The sequence below is a fragment of the Aedes albopictus genome, chromosome 1, assembly GCF_035046485.1.
Source record: "Aedes albopictus strain Foshan chromosome 1, AalbF5, whole genome shotgun sequence".
Lineage (NCBI taxonomy): Eukaryota > Metazoa > Arthropoda > Insecta > Diptera > Culicidae > Aedes > Aedes albopictus.
The window spans coordinates 198863038-198881244 of record NC_085136.1 but is presented as its reverse complement, the minus strand read 5'-3'; the positions used below and the strand labels follow the sequence as shown (position 1 = coordinate 198881244).

The 18207-nt window shown below is 42.7% G+C and overlaps 1 protein-coding gene and 1 pseudogene across 1 annotated transcript in view; one reads left to right on the top strand and one right to left on the bottom strand.

Annotated features, from left to right (window-relative positions):
- Positions 1–1926: 1926 nt before the first annotated feature.
- LOC134290588 (T-complex protein 1 subunit alpha-like) lies at positions 1927–3454 on the bottom strand (annotated as a pseudogene).
- Positions 3455–4659: 1205 nt separating this feature from the next.
- The window catches only part of LOC109430199 (transcription factor IIIB 90 kDa subunit), a 104002-nt gene continuing 90454 nt past the window's right edge, over positions 4660–18207 (top strand). The window contains exons 1-2 of the mRNA XM_029866920.2: positions 4660–5227; positions 5294–5398. Of these exons, the coding sequence (XP_029722780.2) occupies positions 4792–5227; positions 5294–5398 (541 nt within the window). The 5' untranslated portion in view covers positions 4660–4791. The remainder of the gene's footprint in view (positions 5228–5293; positions 5399–18207) is intronic.

Here is an 18207-nt window from a genome sequence, read left to right as displayed (position 1 = left end):
TGCGGTTACCGGACCAATCTGAAGTCAGTTTCTTAACTATAAACCTTTGAGGCTTTTAGGTTCGTCCAAATTGTTCTATGTATAATGAAGTCCTTCAAATCTTCAAGAATAACTTTATGTTTTCACCATAAATAAAAGCATAGCAAAATCTGATGAGACCCGTTAAGCTCTTGAAATCTCAAACGTCATTTAGAGACATTATGCGAATGTTCCAGGTCAGCCAAACTATCTTTGAGTTCAGGACTTCAGGTCTACACTCGTAACATTAGCTATGTATCTGATATACTGAATAACGTTTCATAATCAATCGCGGTGCTAGACCACTATGTATTATTATGAACCTTTGGGACATTGAGGATCGTCCAAACTATCCTGAAGTTTAGCTCTTGATAATAAGAGTTGTTATTCTCACAATGAACTTTAAACTGTAATCTGTAATTCCCCTGGCATATCATGAGTCATTTCAAGATAGTGTTGAGCTATTCCAGATCAACAAAACTACTCCGGAGATCATCGCTTCAGGGCCACACTTGATTAAGAATGAGGGTGAATAGCTTTTGCCACTATGTTAGGAAGTGTTACATAATCCACTGTACTTACCAAAGTAGTTAAAGGAACAATGAGCGTTGTTTTTATATTTGTGGGATAATATTGGCTTCCTTACGTTATGAAGCTTAATTGATGAAAACAACCACCGTTATTTTCAGAAGCGTAACTGGACATGAGAGATTACAAATCGTAGCTTTTAATGAAAGAAGTTGCCGTTACACACGTAGACTTTAGGATCTAAACTCAAGAAATTTTGGATGTCCTAGGATATCCCGACTGATCTGATATTGTCTGGACATGATAGACATGATTGGCATGATAGATTGCAAATCGTAGCTTTGCATAATGAAAGAGGTTACCGTTGCACCCGTAGACTTTTGTGCTCATTCTGCGAATGGAGTGACGTGAGATCTGATCTGATCTGATATTGTGTATTAACCTTTCAGAAGAATTTCTGGATATGATAGGTTACAAATCGTAGCTTTGTATAATAAAAAAAAGTTACCGTTACACCCGCAGACTTTAGAATCAAAACTCAAGAACAGTTTGGATGACCTAGAATATCCAGAAAAAAATATTCTGCATAATATTCTACCGTTTTTATACTTTTGACTACCAAAACTACAGAAAAACGTAGAAAAAACTCCATAATAACGCTTGCAAAAAATCCGGCTTTAAAGGGGTAAACCCTTTTAAAATGTTAGTCTACGCAAATTTTGAAAAAGAATCCAAGCATGCAAAGTTGCTTGAAAATACGAAGTCTTCATACTCATTAACTTTCATTGAATTCTGAGAGAGTGCTTCCAATCCAACCCCGAAGACGAGTTTGGCGTTCAATTCGTTTATTATAACATTTTTTTTTCAGTCAGCTTAACATGGAATATTTTGGGTCTGTGTCATTTGGCATAAGACCGTTTGGCATAAGGTCACTTGGCATAACGGTCATTTGGCATAATGGACACTTGGCATAATAAAGAAGGGTGCATTTCGGTTATGCCAAATGTCCATTATGCCAAATGTCTTTATGCCAAGTGACCTTATGCCAAACGACCTTATACCAAATGACTTTATGCCAAATGTCCCGCTCCCGAATATTTTGATAATTTTTGTAAGCTCTGAAAGTCTCAAACTCGGTCTCAAAACTCAAAGAAACTCTCAGCCATCAGAATTTTTAACTTAGATACTAATTCTACACTCAGCCATCAGAAATACATTTTAAATATGTATTATGTATAAAAATTGCCTCTGTCATTGTCATAGCTTCACGCCAGATATTTTGATTTAAGGCCCCTATACTGCCGTGAATCGCATATCAGTCCCATCTTTGCAGGATTTCCTATGCAAATGGGACAGATATGCGATTCACGGCAGTATAGAAACAGCTGTAAAGGCGTGGGTATTCAGCGCCAATCTAATTATAAAAATTGGGTTGAGTAGATACTAAAAAGACGATGTTCCTAGCCGTTCAACCCTCTAGCGGCACACGCACCTCCGTACTGCCGTGTGTGGCATAGTTGAATCCCTATTAACATGCGACAACTATGCTGCACACGGCAGCGTAGCTCTTGCTCTTCCTCTTTGTTCAGCTTGAACATGTCATCGATACGCAGGATGCGGCTTCCGTTGCAAATTTGAGGGATATGACTTTCGCCATGGTCAGTTTTAGCCCTCCAGCCTTCTTGTTGTCCTTGACCACTCCCTCGAGAGTATCCAGACCGCACCATCTCAGGTGGGCGTGATCGACCTTGGTCTAACATGAATTGTGATAGGCTCGGAGCTAGGTTACCAGCATCAATGGCATCCTTGGCGGCATTCACGGTCAACATTTTTGAAATAACCAAAAAGGGACTCCACAAATTCGGCGATCACCAGCTGCTTCCGAGAACTCAGTGAGGTGACAAAGTGCTCCAAATAGGTAGATAGTGCTGCCTCGACGCAACCGCTGGCTACGACTTTCTTTCCTTCGACTCGATTCGTCACACACAGTGCATCGTGAATCGAACGTTCCATTTAGTCGCAGAAGAAAACGTTGGGATCTCGCAAAACGATTGTAGGGCCACGAATCATGATCAGCTCATCGTCACAGATGAACTCCAGCACAACTTCGGGTGCTTTGCCGACACGACATAGCTTGCTTCGATGCTCTCTTCCCCATCCATGTTAGTAATCGAGGTCAGAAACTCTGCACCGTTGGCCTTAGTAATACGCTTCAAGTCCAACTTTTTCCCCCGTCAGACGGCCATGGCTCCTGCCTCGACGAAAAATTGAGGGCAGAGATCGTCGATCTGTCCACTGCACAGGACGACATTCACAGCAGTAGTCAGGATACAGCTTCCGCTCGATAACTGGGCTTTGTCGACAATCCAGTAAGCGAGCGCCGCTCGATAACTGGACTGAGCTTCCGGAGCCGGAGGCTATTGTTATATTTTGTTTTGTTTACCGATTTGTAAAATGTGAGGTTATATTTCGCTTATTTTTGACAGATAACTGCTTTTTAACTCGACTTTGCCCCAGTTATCGAGCGCCCAGTTAAAAAGCAGTCCAGTTAAAGAGCAGTCAGTTATCGAGCGGATGCTGTATTCTTTTCCTTGGTGATGTTAAGTTTACGCTAGACGATACCCTCCAGCTTCTCGGGATTGGTGATCAACACCTGAAAAAAAAAAATAAACAGATACCTATATTGAGTTTTTGTGTTTTACATTGACATTTTCGTTTTAAATATGAGGTGGAACGGAGACATATTCAATAAAAATAAATCTTTCTCCTTACCTGCACTCCCATCTTCATCTTTGTCTTCTGCAGCGTCTAAACAGGCACTGGAAATCTTCTTCGGCATCTGCTGGGAGGCGATCGTGCAATTCAGAGCATTCCCTTGCACGAGAACACTTTCACGAACCGATTTCATTCTACCAAGAATACCACACTGTCCGCAAAGCCACGCCTGTAGGGGATTTCCTTCATAGTTTGCCCGCTCTTGTAAATCGCACTGCTCACAGGACGATTTCCTTTCCTTGACCTGAGCAAAAGTTGTAATAACTAACAGGCTGCCGTTTTCTAAATAAATAAATTACAAATTCAAATTCAAATTCCACCTCCCCATTGGATACCTCTGGCTCCCAACGTATAAATCTGCACCAGATCCGCTGTTTCCGACTAAACAAAGTTTCGGTACGTTCAGCAAGCCCTGCCGAATGAAATGAAGCTGGATTTTCCATCGCAAACAGCAACAGCACGAACTTGAAGTAGCAACCCGCTCTATGGAATTTCATTGAAACATCCGGACGTCGTACTTGCCGCCTAGCTTGCCGCATAAAATCACTTTTGCCCCGTAATTCGCACTGAGGCTGTTTCCTGACGCAGCGTGCTGGCACTACCGGAATGATCTGCAGTGGTTTTTTTTTTTTTCATATTATTCACCCGCTCTGACGAAAATTCTCCGGTTTCTTTTTAAATTCAAACAGAAATCGCAAATCACCAGATCCTGGGAGTTTTTTTCCTTTTTTTGGCTGTACTTTGACAGTTCATAATGTTTACAAGCAGTTTGAAATAGGGTTGAGGTGAATAAAAAGTTCACCATGTCTAGGGCTACCAAAAACTACTTCGCATGATGATTCTTATTTCAAAATGTGGTGAGTTTCTCTGTTTTTGAAAATTTGTATGGGAATCAGGTTTGCATATAAAAAAAATCTGAAAGCGGCAATAATCATCAAAAACAATTGTCTTTCGAAAAAAAATACGAAAAAGGGGGGTTAGGTCAGACGGGAATGGTCTATTTGGTTCATCGGTGGATAAGTCCATTGTTTGTCATACGTGTACTGACCATTGACAAATAATAGCCAAACGGCAAACGTCTGCTAACGTCTGATACGTCAAATAGCCAAATATTTGCGCATATTGGCAAAGCGTGTACTGAAAGCTTAAGAAGCAAAGGAAGATGCAATAATATTGTTTACGATAAATAAACTCGATTTTAAATTTCTTTGATTTCCCGTGTATGTACTTGTTTTGCGCGGCGGGTAGGACCTTTTGAAAACGTCACGCGAATGGTTCACTGAAGGTTCATTCGTGACAGTTTTGCTCTTGTTTGTAAACAGATTTTTGTTTGGAAAACAAAACTGCAAGTGGTGTGCGGCTCGAGTTTGAAATTTTACACATTTTCAATCCGCGAAAATACAATTAAATTGTTACAAGTTTCTTGAAATCCATCAAATAATTGTGTGAATTGATCGCTTCGTCGCCAGAATGTCGGGTCGGAAGTGTAATAATTGCGGAAGTGCCGACATCGAGGTCGACAATGCCCGCGGTGATGCAGTGTGTACAAATTGCGGTTCGGTGTTGGAGGATAACATAATCGTATCGGAAGTGCAGTTCGAAGAAAATGCTCACGGTGCATCTAGTGCGGTCGGTCAGTTCGTCGCTTCGGATTCGAAAGGTGGTGCGACGGCCTACGGGAAGTTCCATGTCGGTACCGGAACCGAATCGCGCGAGGTTACGCTTCGAAAGGCCCGGCAAGGAATTACGCATTTGTGCCACCAGCTACATCTGAACAACCATTGCATCGAGACGGCTTGCAACTTCTTCAAGATGGCCCTGATCAGACATCTGACCCGGGGAAGACGAAATACCCACATTTATGCGGCATGCGTGTACATTACCTGCCGTACTGAAGGAACATCCCGTAAGATTATTGACGTTTCTGGTCATTGCAATCGTTTAATATTGTTCCTGCTCTTTTCTATTCCAGATCTATTGATCGACATCAGTGATGTTCTTCAAATTTGTTGCTACGAACTGGGTCGTACATACCTTAAGTTATCACAAGCTCTCTGCATCAATATTCCTTCTATTGGTAAGTACTTCTTTACAAGTTTTTTTTAGGTTAATGGGAGTTCAATTGCGGTGTTCCGAAAATTTTTGTTTCAAATTTCACCGTATAATAAAAGTGCCTCAAGCTCGCTCATGTTTCGAATAGCTTACTCTTAAATGGTCTAAACTATGAGTTAGCCAAACGGAACAGATGATGATATTTTTAGCCCCCGGCACTCGCAAATACTCGGAACTCCACACTCAATCCTATGTACTGAAGCAAGGACTGGATTAGGACATGTTCTATTTATAATAAGCCATGTCCTATTATTGATTTTAGTAACGAATTCTTTATAAAGGAAGAAAAAATAATTTTTGGAAGCATAAAATTGTTGCATCACTTAATTACATGTTTAAACCACCATGATGCCGACAGAGAATCCAATACCACAATTAAACCAGAAATTCATCCAATCTTTGCACTAGGAGGTTCACCAGATACTGTACCATCGAATCCTTTTGCAATTTATCCAAACATTCTAAACTTTCACTCATTGACCTAGACATTTCTTCTATGATTGTGTAAATATGTTTCTCTAGCAATGTCGCTCTACAAATTCACAAGGAAGTCACAGAGTAATTCTTGAAGGGCGAAGTTTGAGCATCAATACGCCGCCATCATACGTCGCGTTCCATAGTATCGGGCCCAGGATGGACCCTTGAGGTATCTCCGCGCTGATGTTGCTCCTCTCGCCTTCCTCGGTGTCATAGATTTGCACCCTATTCTGGAAGTAGCTCTGCAGTACCGGCATAGGCTAACCAGGGCTTCTATGTGTATGGCGCACTCGATGGCGGCCCAGCTGACGCTGTTGAACGCATTTTTCACGTACAGCGTGACGACCACACAATAGCGGATTCCTACTCTCTTCTTTTGGAGCGCTATCTCGACCGTCGTCCACCGTCGTTCGACCCTTCCGGAATCCGAATTGCGAGAGGAGAGATTCATCGGGTTTCTGGTATAGACCATTAGCCTCGACAGAATTAAATCCGTTTCAACAGTTTCCCGGCGGTGTCCAGAAGGCAGATAGGTCTGTATGCCAACGTGTCGGCAGGTGGCTTCCCGGGTTTGGGCAGTAGAACCAATATTTGCCTTTTCCACCTCTCCGGAAATTCGCCTCTGTCTAGGCATATCTGCATAGCCATTCTGAACATGTCAGGGATAACCTTGATGGCTACTGTCGGGATACCGTCTGGTCCCGGAGCCTTGTTCAACTTAAGCGACTTCGCTATTGCAATGAGTTCGTCGTTCGTCACCGAGGCGTCCTCGCTATGGTCATAGGGTACGAGGGCCCATGGTCTTGTATCGTGGCGCGGGAACGGCGTTTCCAAAAAATCTTCTGCAGCATCTCGGGGAATCGTACTAGGGGTGCTAACGCGCCCTTCGTTTTGACCATGACTATTCTAGCATGGACTCTACTGCCCCTCTTGGCATGTCAGTCCCATGTCGTTTCTAATGCGAATCATATTTTTGTCTCTCACGAGCTCATTTAAATAAATTTGATATTTTTCTTACCTCATTTTACAGCTCAATGTTCCACGAAAAGTTTATGCATGAATTGAATACATTTTTTTCGAAAACAATTGGAGTTATAGTGCAAAACGTAGGCACTTTAAAAAACAACATGGGACTGACATGCGAAGAGGGGCAGTCTAGTTACCTACTAGACATAGTCTTCTAGGATCTATACTGCCAATAGAAATACACTAGAACTCCAATGGCGCTGTTGCCACTTTTCCTATTTAATTAAATTGATATCTCTAATTGTAATAAATCATTGTTTTAAGTGTTCATCTTGTAAAGGATCTTTTGTTTTGGTAAACAAAATTTATTCGACACTTCTAGTACCGCTAATGACGCTGTAAGGGCGTGGCAAACTAGATGTTAGTCACACGAACTGCCGCGACATTGGACTTCTGTGGCTAGTTATTCTAATATACTGCCCCAGTGCCCCCACTCGCATACCAGTCCCATTTGAGAAAACGACGTTTGAAGTATGACAACTCGTTTCCATGTAAAGCTTTGAAAAATCGAAACTTTCACAGATTGCTTTGCACCTCGATACATAACTGTAAAAAATGTAACGTTTGCTACGGAATTGTTCAGTTTCGTGTTACAGGGTACACAAATTCATGATGGGGCTATTATGCGGGTAACTTTCAATATGGGACGCACATGATTTGGTATTTTTTCGCACATTGACATAAAAATCCGCAATTTTTATTATGGGTTTTGAAGTACATGCGAGTGACGGCAGTATAGGATTTGTAGTTAATAATATGTAAATGCATACGTGATAGAACTGCACAAACTTGCATCGTATATCCCGAGCAGGGAATGAGAACTAATTGAAAAGAAATTGAGTTATTTAGATATCACGAATTTTGATAACAAAGTCATTTTGTATGACTTAAGTGTTAACGTAACAAAATAATGTACTGGAATATCTAATTCAAAACAGAATGAGTTCTCATTGATAACAAATTGATATCTCATTTTGTTATCCACATTTTACGACTTGATATCATATGCGATTCTCAGGGAGTTACCAAATCTATAGGGTAATAACTAAAAATTAATAACAAATTTAATGTTCATTTTGATATTTTATTAAGCATTAATTTACATAAATAAGTAAAAATTTAAATGAGATTTTATTTTAAATTCAGAAGAATCTCGTGATTGAAAACTTATTTTGTTTGATACGATCATCAGAATATGGCCCTTATTAATGGCATAGTATTATCGACTATAACTGTTAAGAAAAAAACTGTTTCGCAGTTCGGCTGTAGTCCGTCAACTCGACTAAAAATAGTTTATTTTAGAGCAATGTTAGAACTCAAGTTATATGTACTCACAAATTAGTTTCTTCTTAGTCGTCTTACACAGTTCTGTTCCTAATGGACCTCGTCACGAAGCTAGGTTACCTAAACAAATGAACTGTTCAATATCATGTTTTAACATAAACATTAGGTACTCACGTTTATGGTAATATGCAATTCAGTAGTACCGAATAACGAAGTGTACGTAGTTCTTAAACTGTGCGGTGAATTTTAGCTTACAAATAATCTGAAAAGATGCATTTTAATCCATTACTCTCTTAACTCATAACATCATTAGAGAGCTGCATTTATCTGATTGTAACGTACCAACCTTAATTTAACATAATTCAAGAGTCACTTCATGTGATTTTTTCTAGCACATAATATAAATTCAATGTATAAAGCAGTAACTAATAAAATAAAAAAGCGGTAATACTAAACGTGTTCAAGTGCAGTTATACGCTATATGCTGATTCATTGTTGACATCTTATCTGCCTATTCAATAGATGGTATAAAGCTATGTGCAAACGCTGAACTCGTACCGTGTGCGGCGACTGCTCAAAGGGCCTCTCGCAATAATTCGGCAACACCCCGACCCGTAATGCCTTACCCCTGGTTGGCCTTACTATTTTCTTGGACATCCAATAACGCTACTTTAATAGCCGGCCGCTGAAGCACTCCGGACGAAGTCTTAACGTCGACCTTCCTTACCTGGTCATCCATTCCTTGATATACCTTAACGACTCGACCGCGTAGCCACCCGTTACGAACTGTTTCGTCCACGATGATTACAGGGTCACCTTCTCGAAGCGGACGAACATCGTTGAACCATTTGGTTCTCCTGGCGATGGTAGGCAGATAACCCTGAATCCACCGTTTCCAGAACTGGTTTAACAGATCGTTCATGAGTTTGCGGTTTCTCTGCAGAGAAACTTCTTGATTGATGGGTATTCTTGCTGCAGTATTGTCACCATTTGAACTCAACAGAAGAAAACTGTTGGGTGTAAGTATTTCTTCTGTAGGACTTTCTACAGGGACGAATGTCAAGGGGTGCGAGTTCACCATTAATTCGGCTTCTGCAAGAAATGTCACGAGCTCCTCGTCGTTGAGTCGTTCGTTGTGACACAGCGACTTGAATGCTTCCTTGATAGAGCGCACTTTTCGCTCCCACACACCTCCCATGTGTGGAGCGGATGGCGGGTTGAAGATCCATTCAGTTTCACCGTTAGTGAATGTTGAGGCAATGTCACGATTGATAGCTCTGATTTCGTTGGCTAGTTCACGTGCAGCACCCCTGAAATTAGTACCATTGTCGCTATAGATTCGTTGCGGAGAACCCCGTCTGGCTACGAAGCGTTGAATTGCCTTCTTGCTGGAGTCGGCCGATAACGAATGGACTACTTCAATGTGTACAGCACGAACCGTCAAGCATGTGAATAATGCCACCCACCTTTTCTCACTCGATCTGCCACGCTTGATGATCAACGGTCCAAAATAATCTAATCCGGTAAATGTGAATGGTCTGACATATGGCGTTACTCTCGGTTGTGGAAGAGCAGCCATCCGTGGTTCTTGCGGTCGCGCCCGATAAACTTTACACCACATGCATTTTCTAATCACTGACTTGACCACAAAACGAATTTTTGGTATATGATACCGCTGTCGTAACTCATTAATAACGGTTTCGATATTTGCATGACCATAACGTTGATGGTATTTTTGAATCAGCAATTCGGTAGCATGATTTCCTCTGGGAATGATCACTGGGTTTCGAAAGGTGTACGAGTAGTATGTTGTTGCCCTGTTCAACCGACTATCCATCCGTAATACACCTTCTTCGTCAATGAACGGAGACAGCTTTGCAAGGGGGCTAGTCTTCTTCAAATGTTTTCGTTGTTCCCTTGGAAGCTGAAGATTTTGTTCGAGGGTGCTGAGTTCTACATCGTACACTTGTTGTTGAATCACTCTCCACAAGCTTGCTTCTGCCGCCGCGTAGTCTCGCTGCTCCAATATGATTCTCCGTTCACTGTTGTAAGTCCTGGTTTCTGCCTTACAACGATGAATAAAGTGGTATACGTAGGCTAAGCTCTTTATCAAGTCCTCCCATCGAGAGTATTTCCGGTAGTTGAATGAATGATCCGACACAGTTTCATGATGATGAACGGATCGGACTTCCTCATTAGATTCTGTCAATCCAATCTTTTGGCTTGGCCACTCACTTTCGGGTCTGCTTAGGAATTGTGGACCATTGAACCACGGGCTCGCTGGTTCAAAGCATGGTCCGGTTCCCCATTTGGTTCCTTTGTCGGCGACATTTAAGCCAGATGGGACATAATACCATTCACTAACATTTGTTGTCGACAGAATTTCCCCTACTCTGAAGGCTACATACTGCCGGTACTTCCTTGGATCGGCTCTTAACCAAGATAGCACGGTAGTAGAATCAGACCACATGTATTTTCGTTGAATTGGTATCGTATGGTTTTCTTCAATGTTCTTCAGAAGCCTTGCACCCATTACTGTGGCATTCAGCTCATTGCGTGGAATTGACTGTGGTTTTAAAGGGGTCACTTTTGTCTTAGCTGCTACGAGGGCGCAACGCGGTACTCCTCCGTCGATGATTCTGAAGTATGCCACAGCACAACACGCCATCTCACCAGCATCGACAAATATATGTACTTCCAATGATCGGTAGCTGATCGGATTGTAGCCTGGAAAATAGCATCTGGCAACCCGAACTTCAGACAACATTGGCAGCAACCTCACCCAACGTTGCCAACTTTTGAAATTTTCTGCAGTTATTGGCTCATCCCACTTCACTGCTGACCTCCAAATATCCTGGATCAGTATTTTGCCATGGACCGTGTATGTAGCCACGACGCCAATTGGGTCAAAATGACTCATGACTACCCGGAGAACTTGCAGTTTAGTGGGTATCACATCTCCTGCCAACAAATGTCGAAGATCTTCGTGGAACACCGTTGTAAATACAAACATGTCATCTGTGGGAACCCAAGTCATACCCAAGACACGTTCGGAAACAGTTGACGTCTCTACCGAAAAGCACTTCGCAGCTTCGATAACATCTACCCCGACCCGTAGGAGAACTTCATCGGAGTTAGACTGCCAGTTTCTGATTTCAAAACCGGCCTTGCTGTGGATCAGACGCACCTCTTCTATTATTTGAACCGTTTCTTCTATGGTGTCCCTGCTGTCCAAAAAATCATCGACGTACGTATTGTTAATCACTGCTGCTGCTGCCTCGGGATATTGTTGTACATACTCGGCTGCATTGATATTCTTCACGTGTTGGGCAATACACGGTGAGCATGAGGCGCCGAAAATTACAACGTCCATAACGTAGGCGCCGAAAATTACAACGTATAACGGTGGGTCGTTTGGGTCTGACCGGAACAGGAATCGTAATGCTTGCTTATCGGATGGTCTAATCAGAATCTGGTGGAACATCTGTCGCACATCTCCAACGACTGCGAATTGTCTTTGTCGGAATCCAGACATCACTTTCAATAGCGGTGTCAATAGATCTGGCCCTACCAGTAACATGGCGTTCAGCGATACGTCTCCCACGCGAGCTGCTGCGTCCCAAACAAGTCGTACTTTTCCCGGTTTGCGTGGATTTTGTACGACCCCGAGTGGAAGATACCATACGGGGTGACATTCCAAGTTGCACAACTCGCCTTTCGTCGCCTCGTGAGTGTAGCCACGATCCAGATACTCTTCAATCTGTTCCTTGACCTTCCTTTTCAGATCAGGTTCTTTTCCAAGCCGCTTTTCAAGGCAAACTAACCGTCTTTCAGCCATCTTGTAACTATCAGGCAATTCAACATGGTCGCTTTTCCAAAGAAGACCACACTCGAACCTGCCAGACTGGGTACGCTTGGTGGTTTGTTGCAAGATCTGCTTTGCACGTTGGTCTTCTTGTGACTCCAGGGCTTGCACCGCATTCACTCCTACATTTTCTACGGCGAAATAGTCCCTCACCAGTTCATGTAGCTTCGTGTCCGGTGAGCAGCTACAGGTATGAACCATTATACGATGCGGTCCCTGAACTTTCTCCCCGCTTCCACCAAATATTGTCCACCCTAGCCGGGTCTTTGCGGCGATTGGTTCTCCACTTCGGCGTTCTCGTTTGTCCAGTGTCAGCGTCAACTTGGCATGAGCTAATCCTATCAATATCCTAGGCACAGCCTTAGAGAAGTTATTGACATGAATTCCCCGTAGGTACGGATACTGTTTGGCCAATTCGTCAAATTCGAGACTTTGGTGTGGGAGATCAAGGCTGGCCACGGTACGCACGTCTGACATGACATACTTAGATTGCTCGTTTACACCGGATATATGCAGCCGTACTTTCTCCGACGTGTACTCCTTTCTGGTGACATTTCCTGTCCACTGTAAGCAGAGCGGCATTATCTCCCCTGTCAAACCAAGTTCTTCAGCGACGGTGTTCTCCAGAAGGGTAAGGTCTGATCCGTCATCCAGAAACGCATAGGTGGAAACGGTTTTCCCTTCATTATAGAGGACAACTGGCAGTATCTTGAAGAGTGCACTGGTTCGGTTGAAGCAGTGTGTAGAAACCAAGCCAGTTGACGCGGCTACTTCCACATTCGCTGACGGGCGTTTCGATGGATGTAGCAGTTTATTATGGGTGTCTGTGCATCCGTCTACTCCACATACCTGCTTGGATCGACAGGGCCATTTGCCATGACTTCCCAAGCACTGATGGCAGAGCTTGAACTGCTCCACAAGCCGTTTCCTCTGATCCAGATTGAAACTCGAGAACTTCTGGCAATTCCGGATTCTGTGGTCCATTTTGCTGCACGCATGACATGGCCTAGGATCTGTAGATGCTTCGGATTTTTTTGAATTCGTTGTGCTCTTCGCTTCTTCAACGGTGTGAGCGTTCACAAAGCCTCCCTTTTCTCTTTTTCTTCCCTTGTGGTAACTTGCTTCCTGATGACTTATTTCGGTGGGCAGCGATACGTGGCAGGCAGCCGTCTTTATGGATGATACATAGTCGCTGAAAGCTTTAAGTGTTGCTTCCGGAATTCGTTGTGTATGAAGTCCCCAATCTAGACGAAGATTGGGAGGCAGCTTCCCAACTAGCTCAGCCAGTAACATGGGATTCGATAAGTGATTCTGAAGCCTTGCTCCTTCCACGTATGTTACCAGATTTTTAACCTCGCGACCAAACGTTATCAACGTGTCCAACCTGTTGGAGTTTGGCGGAGGAGCATTCCTTATCTTCGCTAGCAAGCAATGCATTAGTTGTTCAGGTCTTCCGCATTCGTCTCGTAGGGTCTCGATGATCTCGGGAATTGCTGCAGGCAAGGTTAATATGCTCTGCACTTTGTCGCGGGCGCCTCCAACCAAGCTCTTCTGCAATCTAGCAAGATTTTCATCTGGCTGAATTCCACACATGGCCGTTGTGGATTCAAAAGCATTGATGAACATGGGCCATTCAAGCGGATCTCCGGAAAACTTAGGCAGTTCCCTGGACACTACTTGCCGTGCCGCCAGCTGCTGCGTAGTCAGCACGCCTACCGGTAATTGTACTCTCTCTGGGAGGTTCGATGTCACCTCTAGTCCGGACGACACTTGCGGAACTTGTCTAACAGGTTGAGCTAGACTGACTGGTGGCAGAAGGGATGAATCGGCAGAAGGCCACCCACTATAGTAAGGTGGATGAATATTGTTCGGTTGGCACGAAGCATTCGTTGACGCGATAAACGGGAATTGATTCCCCGGAGTGGCATGCTGTTGATCGCTCATGTACCCTACATTCCCATTTGGATTCCACTGCCCGTACGAGCCTGTCTGTGCCGCTGCGTCCTGAATATAGCCCACCGTTGTCCGAACCGGATTACTGACCCGACGTGAGATTTCGGGAATTGAAGCAGCGTAATGCATCGATGAATTCGATTGTCTCTGGACTTGCTGGTGCGACGATCGTTGAGCGTTCCTAGCTGCCGCATTAATCGATCCTTCGTACTGAACGTTTGTACGGACTGAACTTTCCACTGTAGGTTGCTGATAGAACGCCGCTGACTCCTGAATCTCTGACTGATTTGTCGGTTGGAGCCGCAGTGTAGACTGACCTGGTGGATGTTGCCCGAACGGATCATGAAAGGTGACTTGTTGCGCTGCTGAAGAATGCTGCATGTCGTCCTGCACTGTCTGAAACGCTGTATGTTGATCTCGAGGGTTATTCATGAGAATACCCTTTTGTCTTGGCATTGTCGGTTGCTGTTGGCATTGGTTGCTCGTAACCGCAGACACCACTGGGGCAACAGACGGAATGGTTTGGGTGCGGCTCACTACAGATTGTGCTGGGATAATTGGTTGGTGGGGGTTCTGGTGATGGACGACGGTGTCATTTCGACATGGTACTTCCAAAACGACATTCCCAGATGAGATGATAGGAGTGGAGGTCGTAGCAGCGAGGCAGTCGTCTGGTTGTTTCTCCGGTGTTTCTTGCGACTGGTTAATCCACAACTGAACATGACTTCGATGACTACGATGACTTCGGAGGCTTCTGGCGCTTCTTCCGCTTCCACAAATGGACTTCGCTGTCTCTATCTCAGCTTCCAGCTGGTGCTTCTGAGCCAGATATGCACGTTCACGTTCCGCTTGTTGCTGCATCAGCCTATCGTCCAAAGCTTTGGACTCTTCAAGCTGTCTTAAGCGCATCTGAGCACACGAACTGCTAGTACGGACTGAGATTTTAGAACCGCTAACACTGGAAGCTCTACTGGAGCAGTATCCGCACCGCCATGGTTTATCGCAAATTGATGCTTTCACACCTGCACAGGTGAAATGAAACCACGTACCGCAGATGTCACATGCGACCATGTCCTCAACATGACTCGGTCGGTTGCATGCTTTGCAACCCTGGTCGACGGTCGACATCGTCACTCTCTAGTTCGCTCTCTAGATCAAGGCCCCTCGAACCGTCTCGTAATTTTCGAGATTGTTAAGAAAAAAACTGTTTCGCAGTTCGGCTGTAGTCCGTAAACTCGACTAAAAATAGTTTATTTTAGAGCAATGTTAGAACTCAAGTTATATGTACTCACAAATTAGTTTCTTCTTAGTCGTCTTACACAGTTCTGTTCCTAATGGACCTCGTCACGAAGCTAGGTTACCTAAACAAATGAACTGTTCAATATCATGTTTTAACATAAACATTAGGTACTCACGTTTATGGTAATATGCAATTCAGTAGTACCGAATAACGAAGTGTACGTAGTTCTTAAACTGTGCGGTGAATTTTAGCTTAGAAATAATCTGAAAAGATGCATTTTAATCCATTACTCTTTTAACTCATAACATCATTAGAGAGCTGCATTTATCTGATTGTAACGTACCAACCTTAATTTAACATAATTCAAGAGTCACTTCATGTGATTTTTTCTAGCACATAATATAAATTCAATGTATAAAGCAGTAACTAATAAAATAAAAAAGCGGTAATACTAAACGTGTTCAAGTGCAGTTATACGCTATATGCTGATTCATTGTTGACATCTTATCTGCCTATTCAATAGATGGTATAAAGCTATGTGCAAACGCTGAACTCGTACCGTGTGCGGCGACTGCTCAAAGGGCCTCTCGCAATAATTCGGCAACAATAACATGTAACATTTCATCAACAGTCATTTCTCCCTGGCCAAGTTCGCAGGGGTTGACGGTATTAAAGTGAAGGAGTTTCATTTTGATTATTGTAATGTAGTGTTCTTTAGTGAAACATATCACCTTTTTAACACTTTAATGCGCCTCCAACGGTTCATCAAGAACCGGCTGCTGCAGATGGAGTATGGCTGATCATGTGCATCAGACATGCTCGATAAACACGGAGGAACCGCCAGGGCTCAGTAGAGTCTATTCCCAAGCAATAGTTCCAAGTCGGTTGGATTTGAGATGGTTTTGATGATCGTTACAAATCCTAATAAAAGTATTATAGGATTTGTGACAGGTTTTGGAACCTTTAACAGCCAGCTGACTTCAAAATGTTGTTTGGGCTCTATTTCCCACGTTTCTCGGTTGATTTTGATTAAAAATTTATTAATGTAATAGTCGCTTTTTCGATTTTTCACAATGTTAGTTGGTCATATTTTCTTTAAATAATGCAATTAAAATCAACCGACGAATTAATAGTGGGAAGGAGATTTGCAGCACTTAATTGTGCTGATAGATTCGAAGCTAACGTGCGAACACTTAAACGCATTGTTGACATCAATGCGTTCGACGTGACATTTTGGACAAAAGCTGACTGCTATTTATTAACTGAACAACGTTACTTTTGTATGACTAGGTTAACATTTCTAGGCCACGCATGAGAAAATGACATGGTTTATCGAGGTAGGACCGATAGGACAGAACGAATTTGAATATTTTTCATAGTATTTGTAGGGGGATGAATACATAATAGTTGACAAGCAATTTTTGTTTTATTACAATCAACTGACCAACTTAGCGTATTTTTGTTTATCTCTTAGATGGTGCTATGACACCAAAAGAAAAATATCAGGAGTTCAGTTACATGTTTCTGTGGGTTTTTCACCGATGACAATTTAAGGACACAAGAGATGAACACAGAGAAGTAGAAATCAAGAAAACAATTTGGCACAGAATCGACTATATTTTAACATACGGGTTCGACTGATTCGATGAATCTATCTAGAAGTATCTAGAAGACAATTGACGCTAAGATTGGAAAAAAGCTTGCAGTTGGGACTAGACTAAAATAGTGGCGATAGGAAACAATGCGCTTAACAGCATTATTATTCATTCTTTAATATTTAACAGTAGGCTTTTCGCCGGTTGACAGTACAGTATTTAGCTGTGTACGAAGATACGGATTAGTTGGTGTACAGATGACAGGGTTCTCACGGAAAGTGCTTCAAGCGAGGCTTACATAACAACTGACAATAAAGAAACCTATTTTCCTTGACTTTCTACGCAATGGACATCCGACCGAACACACGTGTTTTTGTTAATCTCCTAGGCATTATTAAGACATGACGTATGTGCATGACGAAACAACTAGCAGGACACAGTTCCAGACGTCTCTTTTTAATAACTACATTCAGCATATTTCCAATAAAACTACACTTCAATAAAGCAAAGACTAAAGCTGCTATGATAGAACAGACCAGAATGACTTAATTGACTATTACCTTGGAGATCTACTTCGAATAACTGACAAATTGACAAGAACCTAACTAAATACATGGACCATACTACAAAAAAAAAACAATTGACAAAAAGAAAAAAAGGGGAAACTTTTATAAAAACTATTTTTGTTCAACGCAGGCCAAAACAGTGTCGACTTGGGCCACGATATGCCTACGTACTTCTGTGTGTTGAAACAAAAATAGAGGCTCATAGAAGCAAAAGTAGGGAAAGGGTGCGGTGTTAGAACATAAGCACAGTGTGCTACCGCCGTAATCACTATGAAAAAAAAAAAAAAAAAAAAAAAAATAACATGTAACATTTCATCAACAGTCATTTCTAACTTGCAGCCTACACGATGAAAAATTGCATGGAAATCGGATATGATATCCTCATAGATAAGCAGCATAACTATACCATGGTTCAGCTAAAAGATTAATGATGGACATTGAAGTGACGAAGAAAGTAAATTTGGAGTCAAAGGACAACTGCTTGCACGTAATATTTATGTATAGTTATATTTCAGCTTTTCCTTCTGATTATATGCACTGCAGTAAAACAAATGCAGGGTTGTTATAACAGCGCGCGAAATCCGCGAATTACACGGATTTCGCGATTTTCGCGGATTTGGCGCGGATTTGCCCCTGGAATTCGGCCTCGCGCGGATTTGGCGCGGAATTGGTTTTGCTGTTCCGTCATACAAATTTTGTACATGATTTTACTCTGATTACCAACCTGCGCTTGACAAATCCCTTCGACGAACTTTGTTCTGTGAATCT